Source organism: Nelusetta ayraudi, unplaced genomic scaffold, assembly GCF_046127955.1.
Source record: "Nelusetta ayraudi isolate G7.1 ecotype Tasmania unplaced genomic scaffold, CSIRO-AGI_Nayr_v1 ptg000002l, whole genome shotgun sequence".
Classification (NCBI taxonomy): domain Eukaryota; kingdom Metazoa; phylum Chordata; class Actinopteri; order Tetraodontiformes; family Monacanthidae; genus Nelusetta; species Nelusetta ayraudi.
In genome coordinates, this window is record NW_027466052.1 from 7929370 (window position 1) to 7950804 (window position 21435).

The 21435-nt window shown below is 45.4% G+C and overlaps 3 protein-coding genes and 1 long non-coding RNA gene across 19 annotated transcripts in view; 2 read left to right on the forward strand and 2 right to left on the reverse strand.

The window, feature by feature from the left end:
• fam189a1 (family with sequence similarity 189 member A1) overlaps window positions 1–14884 on the reverse strand; it is a 70503-nt gene extending 55619 nt beyond the window's left edge. The window contains exons 1-2 of one of the 3 annotated variants that reach the window (XM_076021474.1): window positions 14643–14884; window positions 13882–14320 (exon numbers count right to left, since the gene is read on the reverse strand). In XM_076021474.1, coding sequence (XP_075877589.1) covers window positions 13882–14133 — 252 coding nt within the window. In that variant the 5' untranslated portion in view covers window positions 14134–14320; window positions 14643–14884. Of the gene's footprint in view, window positions 1–13881; window positions 14572–14642 lie in introns of those variants that run through there. The other 2 variants (XM_076021492.1, XM_076021483.1) reach the window with 2 other exon arrangements.
• Window positions 1292–7134, forward strand: LOC142887830 (uncharacterized). The gene is made up of 3 exons (XR_012926604.1): window positions 1292–1367; window positions 6808–6864; window positions 7062–7134. It is a non-coding gene; the product is annotated as an uncharacterized LOC142887830 (long non-coding RNA).
• LOC142887473 (4-galactosyl-N-acetylglucosaminide 3-alpha-L-fucosyltransferase 9-like) lies at window positions 7176–8987 on the forward strand. Its single transcript, XM_076025150.1, has one exon. It carries the CDS (start codon window positions 7176–7178, stop codon window positions 8268–8270), a length of 1095 nt encoding a protein of 364 aa, XP_075881265.1. The 3' UTR covers window positions 8271–8987.
• Window positions 14885–15909: 1025 nt separating the features above from the next.
• tjp1a (tight junction protein 1a) overlaps window positions 15910–21435 on the reverse strand; it is an 82505-nt gene continuing 76979 nt past the window's right edge. For 9 of the 14 annotated variants that reach the window (XM_076021503.1, XM_076021570.1, XM_076021512.1 and 6 more), the window contains 2 exons: window positions 21159–21302; window positions 15910–17875 (listed from right to left, as the gene is read on the reverse strand). In XM_076021503.1, coding sequence (XP_075877618.1) covers window positions 17781–17875; window positions 21159–21302 — 239 coding nt within the window. In that variant the 3' untranslated portion in view covers window positions 15910–17780. The remainder of the gene's footprint in view (window positions 17876–21158; window positions 21303–21435) is intronic. The other 5 variants (XM_076021552.1, XM_076021608.1, XM_076021618.1 and 2 more) reach the window with 2 other exon arrangements.

Below are 21435 nucleotides of genomic sequence, written 5' to 3' on the forward strand. Positions count from 1 at the left end.
AATGATAATAATGAACTCAAATGCTTAGCTATGTCTCTTTCTTTTATTGCTCCTTGAAGTAAGAAAACAAATATGGGAGGTGAGCTGCAGCTGTTGTAATCGATTTTTAGGCTTGATTAAATTATTGATTACATTATTTTATCCAATTAAACAAACAAATAATGTGAAAGGCCGAAAGTAATGTTAAAATGTGAAACAGACGTCTAGAAATGACAAACAAGAACAGAACAATAGATTTATCGATCGCCTTTAAAGGTTTATCCTTATCATGGCGATTTTTATTTTGAGCAGCCTGATAAAGACTCTGCACCATTGAAGTCTCTCACTTTCAAATGGAAAAGAAAAAAAACGGCGGGCTTTTGTTGCAAGGCAGGAGGACGTTCCGGCTCAATAGCATGTAGAGGACGGCGATGGCGGAAACATCAACACTGCTTTGTCCCGCTTGTTCGCGCTGATTACGGCCTGTTTCTGCACGGCAGGTAAAACTGGATTAAAGCCAAAGCAGCTGCTGTGCGTCGCCTCTGAAAGAGAAGCAGAACGTCGCATTCGGGCAACACTTGGAGACACGGCTGCTCCTTCAATGCCCTCCGGAACGATGGGTGAAGGGGTGTGAATGCAGGTGTTGTACAGCGTTAACGACATCTGCAGTCACCACGTTAAAGCACACCCACCAGTGACTCGTGGAGCCCGGGCAGGTCACCTGCGACAACATCTCCACACATCAGACGCCGAGTGACCGCTGCATCTGTTTTCTCATTTATTCAGTTGGTTGGAAAGAGCACAAAATCGTGAATGACAGGCAGCACAAATTAAAGGTAAGGCAATACTAATCACTGAAACCCTGTCTTGCCCTAACGCGGGAAGTGTTTCCATCATGTTGTCAGCTGGAATAAACAGCAGCAATATGTGACCTCCACAGCAGCACTTGATTGGCTGTGATGCAGCAGTAGCAGGAAACCAGTAGCAAAAACAGAGAACCGGCTACGGACTAAAGAAATTATGAGCTCGCAGAGACGTAAATGTAAATTCATGGTCTGTGATGCATCGCAATGCTGTGATAGTGTTAAAATGATTTATAAAATGTGTTAAAAAAAATTGTTGATATAGTCAAACTAATATTATGGAAAAAAACAGGGTTAAATGTTCAGAGGTTTAATTCATTCATTGAGTATTCCATTCTTTATATTAAAAAAGATAGATACAGTATATAATAGTGTCATCAGTGATCTGCATGGTAATCTTGATTGGTGAGTTTTGGTCTCCACCCACAACACCCAGGGGAAGTCGGTGTTTTCCTCATTCTGGTAAACGCTCTGATTGAGGACACATGGCTATCACTCTGTGTGATTATCTCTCCCTGTTTTCAGGTATGTTGTCAGCGGTTCAAGCTGTTAAAGTGGTTGTGAGAATGTTATAATATGTTTTGTGTGTTAACAGAGTGTTTATCGGAATCAGAATCAGCTTTATTGGCCAAGTTTGTACACGCTAAACAAAGAATTTGACTACTTAGGTTAAAAAAAGAAACTACAGAATGGAATATTTTGAGTTCAGTTAAGAGTAGTTTTGCTGAGTATTGAGGAAACATCGCTATCACTCTTTGTGATTATTTCTCACTGTTTTCAGGGGCGCAACATGAACCTCATGCATATTTTAAAAAACTTGATCTAAACAAATTCAAATGTTGATGCATTTCTCATACACCAAAATGCAGAACGATGGCAAGCTGGGATGGCCGCCATCTGTGTGAATAACGAAACACACCAGGGATGATATTTTTACATTTTTCTCCATGTCCACCGGCATACGTTTTTGGGAGGGCCGAGCCGAGACACTCCCAACAATAGCCGTCGTCGTAAAAACATGCCACCGGGGCCCCTGGCTGCCTGCATCAGGCTGTTTGTCAAGAAATGCAGCATCAAGCGTTCTGCCACGCGGTCCAGGGATGCAGGTCAGACCAACGCAGGGCAGCCGGACGGAACAGAAGGAGGTCGACGTCTGATGCATGCACATACAAATACATCATGCCACTCGTCTCCCCACAGATGTGACCCTGTCTCTCTGGCTACTCCCAGATTGATGCGCAGAGTCAGTTTAGGGTCTGACGGCGACCCATCAAAACGACATAAAAAACAACATCCAACAGCTTCTTTCCTGCAGAATGGAAATGATGGACAGTGGAGGTGGTTTGGTGTGTGTATGATGGTGAGAGAGGGGGAGAGGGATGTGTGCACACGTAAGCAGTGATAGAGTAGTATGAAATTTTACACAATCTCAAGTATGGACAGGTGTGGCTTAAGTCAGTCAGACATAAACACATGCTAATTATTCGGGACTGAGCCCCGGCGATAGACCAGCTCTGAAGCAGAGCAGGTCATCGCAAGGCTTCAAATCCCAATGTCACCCCCTTAACCTGGATCCGTAAAGAATTTCCTTTTTTGAAAGAATGTTACACACTTGCTCAATAACGCCCCCTCCATAGATCAAAAAACTAGAATGGCCATAGCAGCCTCTAGGGAGGTCGTAGACACATGGGACAAAGACCCACGTGTTCCTTGAATTCATACCTAATTTTCATAAATGCTAACCTATCAACAACCTACCAAACAAACTGGAAGTGAGATATTGTCACGTATTTGAAAAAAATCCTTCCTGATTTTTTCAAACACGTGACAATATCTCACTTCCCGTAGGTGCGACAGACTTGAAATCGGAGTATGATGTAGGTCACACCTACAATCATCAAAAACTTTGTGATAGAGGCTTTAGTTTTCATTTTACGGCCCTTCAAAGTAGAGGTCTTTTTCAAAAAAGATTTTGAACCCCATTTTCATCCCTTTCCCATACTCCAAAACTCACCAAATTTCGCATGCAGAAATTTGGATTTCTTGAAAAAGAAATTCACATCCACTCAATAGCGTTCTCTAGAGAAAATGGGGACTGTCTACCCCACTTTCACCCCCTTAACATGCTTTGATTCGCACCAAATTGTGATCACTTGTCCAGGCTGCGAAAACCTTCCTGTGGTGACAAAATCAGGGCAAGCGCTCCTCCAGAGCGCCACCTACAGGCATAGACTTGAAAAAAACACTAAAATGGCCGTAGCGCCCCCCCTAGGAATGTCGCATCGACGTGCAACAAAAACCTACGCGTTCGTCTCATCAAGCTCTATGTCGCGTACACTCTAACCTTTTGGATATGACATACAAAAAGTGAGATTTGTTTGAAACGCCCCCAAGTTGGACTGTTCGTTCATTCACTGGCCACGCCTACACCGTTATTCACACTTGGATTCAAGTTACACAGTTAGATTCCTGAAGACCTTGGCTAAACAATGATGCCACTATATTTCCTGTAGATGCAGAAATGGCCGAGTTGGAAGCATTTGTATCGTAGGTTTCAAAAACCGAAAGATGAGGAAAAAACTTTAATGGCCGTAGCGCCCCCAAGGAATGTCGCATCGATGTGCAACAAACAACCACACGTTCGTCTCATCAAGCTCTACGTCGCGTACGCTCTAATTTATTTGATACGACAAACAAGAAGTGACATATTTCAAGTTGTTTAATATCGGCCAAAAATGTACTGTTCGTTTTTGAACTGAATATGAATATATCACAGGCAATTGCACTTTGTTTTCTGATGTCGCCAATTTTACAATTTTATGCACTGAAAACAGTAGAAGACAATAAACAATGTTTACCAGCCTCTAAATCATTGTGGTAATTCTTCATTTTTATGGATATAGTTAGAACGTTGGATCAGCTTTGAGCATGAAAGATCCACAATGCAGAACACTGACTGCATAACGTTCTGTAACTGGCAGGCAGAACATGATTAAAGCAGCAATGTAGGACATACTATTGGTTATTCAAACATGACAGTCATAAATGTTGGCCTGGACAACGCCCCATAACAACAGACGTATAACTGCAGTCCAGCCCTCTGCTCACTCCGTTTTCCAAATGCCGCCCAATTCTCCTTACTGCAACTAAGGACATAGATTAATGTGAATCTTTGTGTACATGTTGAATCGGGCTTTCCTAACGTCAAAATGCTGCTTTGCTCATGTTCTGCCTGTAGACAGGGTATTCATGTGCCACAATTTGGACATTCTGTTCCCCCACTTTAAGTCTTTACTATCCAACCCATTTCATGTAGACGCAGAAATGACCGAGTTCGTAGCGTTTGTTTCCAAGGTTGCAAAAGCAGAGCTCATTCAAACACCCACGTGTTTGTCTTATCAAGGCCTAAAATTTACATTTGACAGCCTCACCCCCCCCAAAAAAAAACTGGAGGTCCACCTCGATGTGCTTGGCCAGCTCCGTGAAGAATGAGTAGGACTTGCTGCCGTTGCTCTCCAGGTTTTCGGAATCCAACACCCAGCACACCGTGCGCTTCTTCAGCGGGAACTGGAACGGGCCGTCGGTAGCCCTGCGCACCGCCACCTTCCAGCGGACGTGGATGTCCGAGTCCTTCCTGTAGGTCAGTGTCAGGTTGAAGAGACTCTTGAGGCCCTCGACCCTGCGCGTACGGCTCGGCGAGTCCATGTTGTGATATGCATGGGGGTCGGTGTCGTCGGGCGTCAGCAGAGGTCGGGGCCATCGGGGGTCGGCGTGCTAATCACTGTCTCAGTTCGTCCTTTACACTTTTAAAAACACTATACTGCCAATACGCAATTGTTCAGTATTCATATTATTGAAATCTTCTTTTACTTAGACTTATATAGTGGTTTATACATCTTTTCTGAAAGTGCTGCCAGTTTGTCAGCCGCAAGTCCATGGGGTGGGCTCAGTCCCGCCAATTTCTTTTTGTGTCTTGTTAATGAGAAAAAACCTAACATTCTTGTTCATGTCCTGGATGAGTGTCTCGAGACATTATGCTGCTGAGACATCCAGTTCTGACCCGGATGGGTGTGCACAGGGAAGAGTGTGGGTTGTGCCTCACTGATCTAAAAGAAATTGCACTTGGAGAGACCCTATGCAATGTATCACAAAAGTGTGAGGTGTGCAAACACTGTGTGATCGTCCCAGTTTTTTTTTTTTTTTTAAATCTAATTAATTTTCTTTATGCACCTTTCACACCTTGTCCACCAAAAACTTGTCACATAAGTAATTTATTTTATGCACCCTGCGGAAGACGTCCTCTTTTTGGGAGGAGTGAGAGGGTAATAAATGTTCAGCCTCCTGAAAGTAGGAGACTGAAGGTCAGACGAATAAACATTGTTCGCAAACATTAGTTCTCAACAGTTCCGCGTGTCCGCACTGTGCTGACTTAGACACAGTGTCATCGTCAGTGACGTGGGACGTGAGCAGATGCTCAAACCAAGGAAAGTGTTGCAGTGCCGAGCGGGGCTGCAAACCAAGTACTGGTGCGAAGTTGAGAAGCAAAAAGTTTCAGTGTTAATGAGACGGAATCTCACAACGCTGCCAATTTGCTATCATTTTAGCTAGCCGTCATTTTAACAGTAAGTTGTAGTCAGAAGAAAGCCAATCTATAGTCTATTCAGCAATGTAGTATGATAATGCGTAAAATGCTGATTAGTTTAACATACAGTTTTTTCTTCATAAATGTGGTGGTTATGGTACACCACACATTGGTTTGTTTCTATTAAGTTAACATCTAGAAAAAACCCACAAAATCATTAGAACATCATATAAATCATACAACATTCTTACCATTAGGATCCAGTTGATGCTGTGACAAAATCTGCAGGAATAAACAAGCAGTGCTCATCCGTTCCTTTGTGTTTCACAGTCGACTGCGCTTGTCAATCAAGCGCATCAGAATGCCCATTTTTCAACGCGCTTGCTTGCTTGAGTAGCTAATGGCTCAGAGTGCCAGCGCCAAACAATGGGACTTGTAGGCCTTTACAGATCTCAGACAAGCCTGTTCCCAGTGCTGAACACGAATCGTAACAAAGCTGCACGCTGGAAAATAGAGAAAGGCAAGGGAAGTGAGGCATGAAGTCTGTGTATGTTGAGCAAAGCAAGTGAGAAAAGGAGGCGAGTGGCAAGACAAGATTCTGCGTGCGCGAGCGCGCAACGTGCACGTGCTGAAGTAGCATCAAGGACAAACTGTTCTCTCCGCCATTACAGTGCTTACTGGTGGCACTGGAGTGGGGGAGGACAGACTGGAGCGTCCTCGGAGTAATGAGTCGCAGCAGGCTGAGTGGCTGCTTACTTAGGGGGGAAAATGTGCAGCAGGAAGTGCATCTCTGCAACACTCCAGAGTGGGACGGCGCAGCCGACCGTCTCCGACGCCACACCGCCGTGTTCAACGTGAGACGGCGGCCGCCGTGCATATTTCAGACTCCCGCCGGCAGGTCAGGTCACGCCGACAGTGGAGAGCGGCGCTATGATTGATGGAATCCATCTCATTAGCTGATCGATATGAGATTCGAGACAGGCGGCGCTGGGCCTCGGTGAGGTCCGCTCCGGGAGCGCGCGTGCTGACCACACTCTCCATCCCATCTAATCTGACGAGATGTGCGGAGCGGCTGAGGTACCACGAAGACCTATTGACAGCCGGGAATGAATGGCCGCATCAAAACAACAAAGCAGCTCGGGCGACAGTCTGCAGCATAATTCCATTTGCCACGCAGCGAGTGAATAGGCAGGGAGGGAACCGTGACGAGAGCACAGCCGCCGCAGGACGTTATATAACATCAGGTTGCACTTAAAGACAAGCTTTAAGTCCTTTCACCCTCTTCATCGCACCGATAACTTTCAAACGCTCTCCACTCTCTAATTTTAATGTATGAAGCTCAATTAAAATCACTGGCTTAATACTTACTTATTGATATTGCAGGGAGGTGGGCCCAGCAGGGAGCTTCAGAAGCAGCTTCCTGCATTCAACCTTTTCCAGGTAAATGCCATCAAAGTGTCTAAACGACTTGGCAGTTTGATGTGAGTAAAAGCAACCTAATTAACACCATGCGTTCAACCAAAAATATCCACAACACGCAAGCAGTATACATATTACATATACATATTTTCTGTAGTAAGCCAGAATCAGCCGACATTTGTCTGCAGTTCTTTTTTTCTTCATATTTATGTTGGGAGGATGTTGCTGCCCATTGACTGACTACACGCTTGACTCGCTCGACTGGCGACCGGCCTGCCGTTTGGATCCGACACCAGATCATCATCCCAACTGCTGCTCGCCTCAAGTGGACCATGGTGACGTCACCCCCTTCCAACGCTTTACGCGGCACCATGCTGCTGGTCCTCTTGGCGGGCGCATTCACGGTGATGTACTTCAAGTTGCTGCTGTCGCTTCCGTGCTACCCTAGCCCGCCCCACAGGGTGCGCCAGTCCAAGCACTCGTTGCTGCGGCCAGCGGAAGTAAGCGAGGCCAACAAGCCGCTTGTGCTAGTGTGGTTCTGGCCGGACGACAAGCAGTTCCCACTGTCCGACTGCAGAAGGCTGTTCAACATCGACAACTGCCGCCTGACGGACGACAGGTCGGAGTACTCCAAGGCCCGTGGCGTGGTCATCCACCACAGCGCCATCAGCGGCGACCTCTCCAACATCCCCAAGACCAGGCCCAGGTTCCAGAGGTGGATCTGGCTCAACATGGACTCGCCGAGCCGTACGCGCAGGGTCGAGGGCCTCAAGAGTCTCTTCAACCTGACAGTGACCTACAGGAAGGACTCGGACATCCACGTCCGCTGGAAGGTGGCGGTGCGCAGGGCTACCGACGGCCCGTTCCAGTTCCCGCTGAAGAAGCGCACGGTGTGCTGGGTGTTGGATTCCGAAAACCTGGAGAGCAACGGCAGCAAGTCCTACTCATTCTTCACGGAGCTGGCCAAGCACATCGAGGTGGACCTCCTGAACAAGTCCTCTGAGGAACTGCAGGGGGATGGCTACTTCTCGGTGATCGCCAGCTGCAAGTTCTACCTCTCCTTCGAAAACTCGGTGCACACCGACTACATCACAGAGACCTTCACCAGGCCGTTGGCCGCTGGCACCGTGCCAGTAGTCTGGGGCCCACCCAGGAGGAACTATGAGAAGTTCGCTCCGGGGACGTCCTTCATCCACGTGAAGGACTTCCCTGATGCGGCAGGGCTGCCCAAGTTCCTGCAGAACCTGGACTCGGACCTGGAGGCCTACATGAAATACTTTGAGTGGTGGAAGTTTTACACCCTGCGGCGGCCTCTCACCGACGAGCGCTACACATATGCACGCACCATCTGCCAAGCCTGTCGCTACGTGGGTCTGAACAAGAACTATAGAGTTGTCAAGGATTTATACAAGTGGTTCTTGGAGTGATGCAACTGAAGCTGCATGGAAACAATGGCAGGCTCAGGCCACTGAAACTAAGTTACCTTTTTAAAAAAAAAAAGAGAGAGAGAATCTTTTTCTTTGACTTTCAACTTGCAAATTGTCTTTTTGTGTACTTCGTTTGGTGGATCGTCCACCGTGTGTGCATGTGTGTGTGCTGTGTTTGGACATGTTCGCAACTGCAAATGTGTTCTGCCTGCTTCGTGGTTAAAAGTGGTAAAGCAGTTTGTGAGATTGTGAAACATTCCTAGTGAATAACTTAAATCAGCGTGAGGTTTCAATGATTAACGTTCAGTTGTTGTGACAGCAGAGATGTCAATGGATTGAAATGTGGGATGCAGTTCTCATCTTTGTATTTATGCAACAGGTTTTGGTGTTGAACGATGGGACTATGAGGTAAATAACAAGTTTAAAAGCAGAACTGAGATTCTGAAAAATATGAAGGTTCATTTTTTCTGGTTTGTGCAAAATGCCCTACCAGACATTGTTGATCAGATTTTCAGTAAAACTGCAAATGTCAACATATCATATCTGCTGTCAGTGTGTCCGTATATTTATATAATAATATATTTGTTGTCAGGCAGCTCCCCCCCCCCCCCCCCCAAAAAAAAAGTGTTAGGGTTAGGGTTAGGAGGAGGATGTATTGTGCATGTCATCATTATCATCATGTATTGTGTGGCTAAATCCACCGATGAAAATGCTGAAGCTAAATGTGTGCATGTGTCATGATTCCTAATCCTAATTCTGATGAGCCTCTTTCAATCTTTAATTTAGAACAAGAACTGCTTTGAACTAATACTGAGAAAAGCAAAAAACAAACAAACAAACAATAAACAAACAAATAAATAAAAATTGGTTACACAATAAACTGACCAAAGCTGGAGATATAATACAAATACTTTTTTTTTTTTTAAGAGTACAATGCCACCATGTTTACATTCTATATCAATAAAATACATCATATTTAATTATTTAGCGTAGCTGAAGCTCGCTGTGACATCATCAAAGAGCGTCAAATTAGCGTCAAGCGTGCCATTGTAAACGTAAATACAAAAACCTTTGTCAGTATTTCACTTGGTAAGAATAATTTGAGAACAAAGTCGGACTTACGTTGCTGTTAATTAAAGCTCCGTGCGTCAACATCAACCTTTTTTTTTTTAGACAGTGGCTCCCTTTTTAATAATGATAAAATAATAATGATTAAAAAAAAAATAATAATAATAATAATAATAATAATAATAATAACTACTTTTGTGATGGAATTTGTAGCTGTTGTTGGGAGGTTGCCATGTCAAAAACATTGACAGCTTCCATATTTTTTGTATATATTATTTTACTTAATATGTATTTAATTTACGATTTTTTTTCTTTTGTGGGGTATTTCTGTATCATTTTTCTGTACTGTATCCAACTTTCACAGCTGAATGTACCATTTATACATATATCTGCTGATGTATAAATGTACGTAATATAGAATACATATATGTCAGGAATACATATGTATGTGTATATATACATATATACATATATATGTATACATATATATGTATATATGTATACATATATATGTGTGTGTGTGTGTGCGTGTGTGTGTGTGTGTGTGTGTAAACAAATTTTTGTATTACACGGACAGATTGTTACATCACCTTAGAGCAACTAGATAGAAATGTAAGAAAGAAATCAGACCTCTTTAAACAGGCGGTAATGCGTGCGTGCGCGCGCGCACACACAGAGACGGTAGAGTGAGACTCACAATATGCCTCCACAACAAAACACTTTGGAGCCGCCCATTCAAACACAGAAAGAACATGCAGGCAGATTAGTGCAGAATTTGCTGACACTTTGTGGTGCCACACTGCAAATTCCAGGGAAGAAAAAATCCTGCCACATCCACTTTTTTGTTGTATGGTGCACTCTGTAGATTAGCGGATGTTGGAGTGAGGTTGTACTCACAATGCACATCTTCTACCACACATCCAGCCGAGGGGGGAAAAAAGAAGAGCAAATCCTTCTGCGGAACTGAAGGAGGAGAGGATGAGTCCGCGTGATAGAAAGCCTCTAAATCTGCCGTGAATTCCGACATTATATCCCATAAGAGGACACTTGACGAGACTGTATTGATCCTCTTTGGCAGGACATGAGAGACGAAAAGAGGAGGCCGCTCAGTCTCGGCTGCTCTTGCGCCTGTTCGGCCTCGTGGACAGGTCTGCTGGTTTAATTGCGAGCGATGCTCACAAGGTGAACGACAATTTGTTCTGCATGTCAGTCGCTGACAGCCTCAGCGGACCCTCTGGCTCTCTCAGCCAATGCCACCTCAGTTAAAAAAATAAATAAATAAATAACAACAACGACAACAGGTAGACCTACTGGTAAGTCTGGATGAAAGTAAAAGGGGAGATGACCAAGCGCCTGTAGGCCTCCTCCAGTCGGCTGCAGCCTCACACATACACACGCACACGCACACACACACACACACCATGGCTCTACGTCATTGTTTGTCACCCTCCTGCCACAAAAAACAAAAATGACATAAGAGCGTGAGGCTCAGCTAGAGACTTAGAGCGGTGGGTGTGTTGGGTGATTGCCAGCCCTGGGTGGGTGGGAGAGCGAGCGCAATGCTTGTGGGATTAGTTCATGTTGGCAGACGTAAAAGTGAAGAGACAGAACTGATGACGTGCAGAAAAAAAAAGGTTGGAGTTATTTCTGTATGTGCTTGGGTGTGTGTGCGTGTGTGTGTGTGTGTGTGCACGTGTGAGTGCGAAGGAGGAGGTGGAGGCTGTTCTCGTCAGTGATTGTTGCATGTAGGCTCTGAAGATTACACCTTCTCTCAGTGTGGTCCACGACTGAAATGCCACAGAAGTGGTCATGGCACAGCGAGCGCTACAGACATCCCACAGTGACTGCGTGCGCACACACACGAACACAGATACTCCACACAGAACAGCCTTATCAGCCAGGTTCACCTGGAGCCACTTCAGTTCTTCAGTTCAAACTATATTTTAAAAGCTTCCCATCGTCACGGAGATGAGGTTCATCGGTTCAAAGGCAAATGTCTGCTTATGGCTTGTATCAGTCTTTAGATACTGAAGAAAGTTCCAGCCCTAACAGTGCCCCTTGTGTCGTCTCGATCTACTGCTTTTACACACACACAAACACACACACACACACACACACACACACACACACACACACACACACCAATCAGACCACAACCTCCACCTTACTCGTCCAAGATTAGGAGTAAATTCGCTCTGCAGAACCTTCAGGTGGGCCCTTTTTTCTGCACCGCATTGGAGCAAATCACAGAGGAGGGCTGTAAAAAAAAAAAGTAAAAAGGGCCTTGTCCCAGCACACCAAGTTGCTGTCTATTTGTCAGACTGACTCAAAGCCCAACAATGCTCCTTTTCTTAAGAATTTATGGCCACATTTAAGACCAGTTGTACAGTCTCTCTGCTATTGAACTCCTATTGAAAGTGCTGTGCACCTTCTGCAGTGCTGCAGCTCTCAGCGTTCCGGAGAATGACTTCCGCCGCCTGATTGCTTTTGAGCAAATCACCTCTTATCAGATGGGGAGCCGGGCTCAATAACCTTAACTAGGTTTCTGGCACCGCTGCGACTCCTTTCTGCTGGCAAGCTTCTTTTTTTTTCAGCACCTGATTCAGCAAACAACCTTTCTAAAGCCTCCAGACTCCTCTCACCTTTACCTTGCTGACCTCTGTGGACTTGCAGGTACAAGTGGACTGGCTGTAACAGGAGCCCTGTGATATCGTACAGCAGGAGTGGGCAATCTTTTGACTGGTGGGTCACAATGGGTTCTAAAATTTGACAGAAGGGCTGGACTAGGAGCAGATGGCTGGTGTGTTTTGGCAACCCAACTCATAGGAGAAAAAAATCTATCATGGGATATGTAGGAAATGTGTGCTTTAATGTCAAATGAAAATGAACAAAAGTGTTTCAACAAAATATGTGTCTTTAAAGCCCTACGGTATTTAACTCTTGATTGAAATGACTCCTAAATCACTGAACAATGGATGAAATACAGCTATTCTATGATTTACTTATTATTAATATCATTTCTTCAAGATGGGCGGCCCGGATTAAAAAGCTTAATGGGCTGCTAATGGCCCCTGGGCCGTAGTTTGCCTGTCATGTTAGGTTAGCCATGTTGTGTTCATGAGGGGGAGGTACACAAATCATCTTACAGGTCTTCTGGTCACCTTTATTTTGAAAGGAAATTTCAGTTTTGTGTACTGTTTTTGTTGTGTATGTGTGTATGTGTGTGTGTCATTTAAAGAGCACCCGGGTCTGATGTCTGGTGTGTACCGTCGCGCTAAGCATTCTGAGCGCGCACACACGCTTCAAGTTTCAGCAGGCGAAGGCAACAGACGGTGAGACGCAGCGGGGCTCCGGTCACAGCAGGAGGCGTCGATGGAGAATGCGCATCGACCTCTGCCCTTTGACCCCGGGGACGTCTCTTCCCCCTGTAACTATACACTCCCACGCATTGTAGGCTGCAGCACGTGGGCGTCACTCTGCGCCTTCACACACGCGTGCGCACACGCACGCACACACACACACACACACACACACACACACACACACACACACACACACAGATGGCTGCTGTGCCACAGACCTCCCCTCACCCCTGCACTCTGGCCCGTTGCCTCTATAATTAATGGACTACGGGTCTTCTGGCAGGAAATCATTCATCAATATTTACAGGAGTCACCATGAAAATTTCACATGGAGAAAAAGAAACATGTCGAACGTGGTTCTCCCAAACGCAAGTCACGAGTCTATCATAGATACAACATTGGTTCTGGATAGTGATGTCCGATATTGGCTTTTTTCAGATATCCGCTATCCTGATGTTGTCCCTACTCCTAATTTCCGATACCGATATCAACCGATATCAACCGATATCAACCAATACCAATATATGCGGTCGTGAAATTAACACAGTATGGCTAATTTGTATTGTGATGTCCCGCTGGATGTGCCGCATGATGTCGTCAGTTACGAATGAGCTATTTTGTGAGCAGCCAGCCACCACTGAAACCACTCTGCTGAAACACGCGCGTCGCTTGCTGTTATGCTTCGGTGCGGTTTGATGACATCATCAAGCGTAGTGGAGACGAGTAAACTAAAGTATCGTTATTTACTATTTAGTAATACCAGGAAATTCGAGGAATAATGAATTCCTTGTTGGCCTGACTACTAAATTTTTCAGGATACCGATATTTCCCGATTTTTAATGCCTTTACCAGCGGAGGCTGATAATATCGGACTTCCCTAGTTCTGGATCTTTGCACTTATCTGAGTAGAGTGATGGTAAGATAATGTGTGACCCCCCCAGCAGTGTTGCAAAAAATTGCCCAGTTCAGCAGTTTCTCCCCTCTTTAAATCCCAAGTCAATAAAATCTTAGTTTCATTAAGGGCCGATTGTGTCTTCTTGTAACAAGAACAACACTTGCCAGGTGAACACATCTCTCACACATGCCAGTGTTGCGCTCCATTCATGCTCTTCTCGACAGCGATGAAAAACATCATGTTTGATTCATGCGGCAGAGTCGTACAGTGTAGTTATTGTACTCACCGAGAAGCCTGCCCAGAAGGGGCACGAGTGCCGGACTCGGGGCGACGTAGTGAGAGCCAGAGCTGCGAAGCTGACGGCCAGGATGAGGCTCCCCAGGACCATCTGGGACACCCCGAGAGCCAGCATGATCCTGGTGCGGGTCCGGTACTCCCTCAGCCGGGACAGGCTGCGGGACAGCGAGGCGGGACTGAGGGAACCCGGGCCGCTGATGCCGCCGCTGCCTCCGCTGCGAGGCAGCGCGTTCAACGGCATTGTCACTGGGTGATGGGACGGATGCAGCAGCAGCAGCAGCAGCAGTGAAGGACAATGACATCCAAGCAGAGCCAGAAGAATCGGCCGCCTTCTCCCGCGGATCAGTGAGGAAGCAGAGCTCCGCGTCCCGGTCTGCGGCTCCTTCCCATCAATTGAGATGCTCCGAGTCGCTCCGAGAAGAGATGCGCTGCAGCGGGCGGGAGAAGGAGAGGATGCTCACCACCACCACCACCACTAACCATCAACACAAACAGTAACAACACAACAACCAGATCACAGCCACGTCGGATGAGGTGGAAGCGTCGGAGTTGGCGGAGCGCCGGCGCATTCCTCAAGAGTCAAAAGGAGAGAGAGAGAGAGAGAGAGAGAGAGAGAGAGAGAGAGAGAGAGAGAGAGAGAGAGAGAGAGACACGCGTCGCAGGAGTGTGAAGCCGCTTTGCACCATTGTCACGCTGCTGTCGCGCTCCAACTACTCACAGCAGGCAGAGATGAAGCTGCAGCCTACGCACCGTTAAACGTCCTCGGCGGATCTCCGTGTCCGCGGTGGGTGAATATCATCCACCAGAGCTCTATTCCTCCTCCCTTCTTCTTTTTCTTCTTATTTCTCTTCTTCTGGTAGTACACGCGCTCAGCAGCAGCAGCAGCAGATCCGAGGGCTCAACACGGGAGAGCGGACAGACGCGCACTGCGTTTTGGGGACGAGCCACTGCGCGCGTCTACATGGCGGCGATCCGCACGAAACCTGTTTTACTACGTTAGTGGAGGAGAGGTGGAGGAGGAGGAAGAGGAGGTGGGGGAAGAGGAGGAAGATGAGCAGCAGGAGGAGGGGTCTCCGTTCTGAGGGAACGTCGCCAAAAAAAAAATAAAAATGAAAATGAAAGGAAGAGCGCGTCATGGAAACGACACGAGGTCTGGTTTTCTTTGGGAAAACCTGCTTTACAATTCACGAGGAGAAGCAAAAGGCAGCCACAGCCTGTATCCTCTTTCTAAATAGGCAATAAAAACACAAAAACAACAATGGCATCGAGATGTAGGAGGAATATCTTGGATATTTTATTTTAATTATCCGCGTTGCTCGCTGTAGTTCCCTGCTTGTGTTCTGCTCCTCCACCAGTTTTTTTTTTTTTTTTTTTTTTTTTAAGCAAGGAAACAGTCTGGGCTCTCACTGAAAGCTCCCCCCCCCCCCCCCCCATTATTATTATAAGGTAAATTTCCGAGGCTTCAATGGCAAATGGTCACCAACGGGAGGAAAAATAAGCGACAGTCCGCAAACTTAGATTTTACATCCTCCACTCCAGACTCAATTGCATGTAACTTCCGTCATTTAGAACATTTATTCCCCCCAAAGTTAATTATTATATATTTCATTATTTTTGGAGACGGAGGGTAATCGAGCGAGCCATGTTGTTTCCCTCCGCTACATACTGAGATCTTTGGCGCCGCCCAGCGGTAGGTGAAATCGATATCACAGTGTTATGCCCTGCGTCATTTCTTTTTCTTTGGAGTCGTAAAATAATCAATTTCGAGACAATTTTTCTACCAACAAATGTAGGTTTGGATAACGATTGCTTGAACAAGGGCTATTTCCTGAACTAAAGTTTCTGATTAAGAGGAAATTAAGGTATTGATCCACCCTATGATATTGATGACCATTGTTCTTTAAATGCACAGAGCGGGGGAGGGGAGGGTTGGATGTGCAAAGGTTTCTATATTAAAAAAACAAACAAAAAACAAATCAAACAAATGTACAAACCATAGTTAGAAACATGGGCAGGATTTACTTTAAAAATGATTTTTATTTATTAATACAGTGGTTTACAGAAAATTGTGTTGCAGAGGAGAAAAAAAGAAAATCAGCCACACGTGAAGAGCTAATATCCAACGAAAGCCGTGTTATATCTAAAAAATAAAATGGTACTGGTGTGCCATACTTAATATATTGTCTATTAGTACAAAAATACATTTAAGGGCACACAAATACAGCATCCAGTATCACAAACGAGTGAGGGGGACACTTTGAGAGCACGCCCTTTCAAAAGGAACATATTTCAAAAGCGTTGTAGCCCGAGCACAGTCCTGATCCGTGTGGAGCGATCCCAGACCTGTCCTGCGTGACTGTAACATGTGCTGAATATATCAATAGAAAAAAACAATAATAATAATAATGGTGTGATGCATTATTGTTTGAGTTACAAGTTCCAAGGCTCGAGGGTATACCCAGAATACAAAGATAACCATGTTCAATTCCACTTCTTTTAAAACATGTTTTCTCTAGGTTTTTGTTTTTTACAAAAAAGAAAGACATACAAAAAGTCTGTTTACAAACAAAAGAAACAAGGCAATATGCTAGCTCTATTTACAGCCGCTTCTTTTCTGTCGTCGTATCTCTCTTTTTAACACAATGCATAGCAGATAAAGAAGAGCATTTCATTTCTTTTCTTTTTTTTGTTTGTTTGTTTCAGCCTTCATCAACTGTTATTGTGTGCTCAAGGTTTTTTTTTTTTTTTTTTTTACAGCGGGCTCACAGAAGAATGGCAAAAAAACAAAACAAATGACACTTTACCTTAATTTATCATAACTTATTGTGAATAATCCGCAGATAAGGCATCGCTGCTTATTTATGTGAGTGCAAGAGTGCACAGGGGGAGGGAGAGAGAGAGAGAGAGAGGGGGGGGGAGGGGGGGGGGAGAGAGAGAGAGAGAGAGAGAGAGAGAGAGAGAGAAATGAGAGATAAAAGGCTGAAGGAAGATGAGGAGGACCTGAGTACAGAACATGCATAGGTCTCCCTCAGGCTGGAAGGAGAGACGTGGTGCTTGGTAAGAAAATTACGCTACGAGGAGCCGCTGGAGGAGAGAAATAAAAATAAAAAAAGGAAGCACGTCTGTGGAAGTGCCCTGCTCGGGTTTCATGGCCGGCTCCTCCTCCTCCTCCTCTTCCTCCTCCACCTTCTTTTTGCCTTCGGAACGTGCAAAAATGTTCCCGCCGCTGGTTCGTAATAATATCACACGTGGCTCAAACCTTCATTCCGGTTCCTTCAGTGTCGAACAAACATGTGGACGAACAACATACTGTTGAGTCTGAACTGTGGGGCAGGGTGGCGGGGGAGGGTGGGGCAAAAAAAAGAAGAAAAAAAAGCCGACTGGTAACTGATTCAATGATGAAACCTTCTCTATACTACTATATATACTGTATGCATATATAGCATTAATATAGTGACGCAGGCTTTCGGAGCATGCACGATGCCTCGGAAAAAGCCATTTCAATTCATGTAAAAATCACATTTAACATTGCCTTATATTATATAGTTTTAATCCTTGGCGACGTGGGTGAGGGGTCGGGTTGGGGTCGAGGCCAGGGGTCAGGGGGGTGGGGGTGGGGGGGGGCATGCAATAATGGATTCATCTCACAACAAGTACAGTCTAAATCGGGAGGAAATGTCAACGGGGGGTCGGGGGGGGCAGCGCCGACATCTTCATACTTCATCGTGTGGTAGTGTGCTTGTTGCAGTCTCTATGTCGGCGGCTGCCCACCGCATCCGGTGTGTGTGTGTGTGTGTGTGTGTGTGTGTGTGTGTGAGTGCGAGTGTCCATCTTCTTCGTCTAAAAACCCTCCGACGGCTTCACATTCAGTAACATCGCTCCCGTCCTTTAGAAGTGGTCAATGAGCACCGACACACAGTTGGCTCCCACCAGGTAGTTTGGGTCTCCGGGCAGCGACTTGTTCTGCCAGTTCTTGGGGTCAGCTGCACACACACAGACAGACAGAGACACACAGAGGGGAGATAATGAGTGAAGGCGGCCGCAGGGTGCAGTGGTTTGCGCTGCCGCCTCACAGCAAGGCGGTTGCGGGTTCGATTCTGGGCCTGGGACCTTTCTGAGTGGAGTTCTTCCTGTGTCTGTGTGGGTTCTCTCCGAATTGTCCAGCTCCCTCCCACACTCCAAAAACATGCTTGTGAGGCAAACTGGGAATTTTAAACTATCTGTAGGTGTTTGTTAGTGGTTGTTTGTCTTAAGGCGTGTTCAGACTGCCAGCCAAAATCCAATTTTGAGCCCATCCAGATTGAAACCGGATAGCTCTTTTGTAGTCTGAACAGATTGAAACCACCTTCTGGGGTTTTGGACACTAACTAAAAACAGTGTGGACAGTCAGCCCCTAAAACGGATTTGAGAAGGAATCTGATTTGAATCAGATTCGCCTGAAGTCTGAACGCAGCCTTAGTTTGTCTCTATGTGGCCCTGCGATGAACTGGCGACTTGTCGAGAGTGTCTCCCTGCCTTCGTAGGCCTCGTAACCCTGAGTGCAGGAAGAAGCGGGTATTGAAATCGGATGGATGAATGGATGGATGAATGGAGTCTCCTGCACTCCCACCGCCAGCATGCTCTCATAAACAGCAGCTGGCCTCATGGCTCGGTGGGGCCTTCACGCACGACGGGAGAGCCGTAAAATGGAATTTTATATTTGTGTCGAACGTCTCTTGCCTCCTGTTGACTGCAAATTAAAACCCAGCCACGAGCGAGGTCTAAGTGTAATTCCCCTATAAACCTGAGAGGGTCTGTGTCTGGTGGGGAGGGGGGGCTCAGCCGGTCGATAGGGTGGTGAAGGGAGAGGGTTCATAGGAGGCTGTCCTTCTTGGCACACGTCCATCAACACACTGCAAGCCAACAGCACCACAGCTGGGCGTCTCGCTGCAGTCTCTCAATCAGGAGGAAGTGAAGCTGCTGAGATACTGCTGAGTGAGATCGATGGCAACGGCAGAGCTGGAAATATGTTTTTCTTTTTTTTAAGACTGATATTGTCAGCGGGACATTTCGCAGGGCCGCTACCGGCTAATCTGAACGTCACTTTTTGTCCCTCTCCAGAGGAACCCACTCTACTCTCCTGACCTTATAAACCTCGCATCAGCACAAACTGAATCTGCAAATTTAACATCATGACCGGGGGAAATAGTTTTGATGCGACGACCTTTAGGTGAAAAACTGGTTGTTCTGCAAAAAACACGATTTGCATTTCCAGGTCGTGAAATGTCATGTGGCTCGATGTGTGTGACTGGAGAGAGGGACTGAGATATTTTAATGTAATAGTTTTTTCTTTCTTTTCTGAAAAAATACAAATTGCGACACAGCGGACTGGAAACTGCAAAAAGATGGAGTTGAGTATCAAGTTGTGGCAGGAATTACATTCACAATAGCAACCTCATGAGTTTTGACATCATAGACAATGTAAAAAAATCAAACTAAACAGATCTAAAAAAATAATAATAAACCCCCCCCCGCCCCCTTTTTTTAACACTGGCCAGTGAGAAAGACAAGTTGTTATGTCAGTATTATTAAGCAAGATTTTGTCAAATAAATATATTAGAAAAAGAAAGATGACCAGACGAGAAATAGAGTATATTCAGTACAGTCAATCAGAAAACAACAAGGGAAACAAAGGCAACATGTTTCAGTTTTGCCCGTCTGTGTTCTTGCAAACAACATGACCAGCTTTTTAGGCACTCATCATATTGTGAGCCAAGATGTAGCATTCAGGTTAGAGTGAGAGTTAAGGCAGTTGTCTTCAGACAGACACAGGCAGAAAGGGGACGGAGGAGAAGTGGAGAAGCAGAGCGGAGGAAAGCACAGAGGGGACAGGAAGAGGCCGGTGAGTGGCCTTGCTTTACAATAAGAGGATTAGGGCACAGTCCCATAATCCTCCCACAATTCCGCGGGACAACAGAGTGAGCCCACATCTCATTCAGCCCTCAAAGTCTCATCCTTAAAATGAGGCTAATTAGCAGCTAATCCTGACGACTATTTTTCACCAGCGGCTGCGAGAAGGGCAGAGTTCAGACAGCCAGAAACTTTGTTGAGCTCCAACACGAACCCCTGATGCAGCACATTCAATCACGACCTACTTTACACAAGTTTGACTTGGCTTCACCTTCGATGTACTATATTGCGCAATATTGACATCGCCAGTGCTTTTTTTCTTTATCAGAAACGTGTCACTAGTCAGTGAACTTCCTGGAGGCGAGACAAAATCATCTTCTATTTCTGAAAACGCGCACTGAGGCAACAAGGTTTTAGCCTGTTTGCTGTATGTAGACTGTAAAAAGAGGGCTAAATATGCTGATTGTTCCAAACGATTAATTGTATTACGCTGCTCTACTGGGATCGAAACTGAAACATAAAAATCAGAAAATTAGATTGAATATGAGACGTTTTCCATTCATTTTATGCCATTTACAGTTTTCCATTCAGAATTATAACTTTATTGCAATTGGATGGTAATGTATATTTTATTAGGAACATCAGTTAAATAGGTTTAATACGTTTTTAATATACTGTAAAGTCATATAGCATCTGCTACAGCCACTGCATGTACAGTGAAAGCTGTTGCTTTTCTTGTTTTCTCTAATTCCAACTGAGGCATTTTAGTAAACAAGCTAAAACTGTCTGTGTCTATCCTTAGAGGGACAGAAACTAAATCTAGAGATCTATATTTTGACATGACAAGAAGTCTATGTGTGTCTTTTGCCTTGCACAACAACCTCAACATCATTAGCTGCGCAAGTGGTTTTCTTTTGTTTGCAGATCTATAAAAGTTGTTCTTCAGGTCAGGACTTGGGTGGCAAAGTGAGAAAAAGTAAATAAAGAAACATGCTGAAGAAACGAAAAGGTTTGATAGCGGGATGGTGCAAGACAGTTAGCCGGAATGCTGAGGTGATTGGAAATTAAAGTGGATAAAACAGAGGACCAGCATGTTGATAAGAACTCTACCACCAGTGGCAAAGTGAATCACAGCTTGTGTGGATGAGCTTAAAAATAAAATACAAATGATGAAAAATGAATTAACCAAAGCAACAGCTGAGAGAAAAGTTTCCCCCCCTGGATTGATTCAGAACATTGCAAAAGAGACAAAATGATCTTGCTGAATTGACTTTTTGATGGTGTTCAAACCAAAACCAGGGGGGGGAAAGTGACCCACAACCTTCACATGATCACAGAGCCAGCCCAAACCACCCCGAAGAACAGAGCCAAGCGTACCCGACGAGGAGTCGGAGGATTTTAGAGCAAAAGACCAACCATCAGGGGTCATAGACGCACAGTGTGGTAGGCGCAGCTCCACTGGCTTCAAAAACTTGAGGCCATGCGGTCCGCACATCACCAGAGGACTGAGCAGAGTCTCTCCTGAAAACACACACACACACACACACACACACACACACACACACACACACACACACAGAAACACAGAAACACTTTGTTAGCAGGTGAATTCACATCAACTTGGTATGAAAGACGTCGTGAGTGCTGGCTGAAA

Bases quoted from the DNA above. Each gene is read 5' to 3' on its own strand.
- LOC142887473 (XM_076025150.1), top strand. From the start codon at position 7,176: ATGGTGACGTCACCCCCTTCCAACGCTTTACGCGGCACCATGCTGCTG.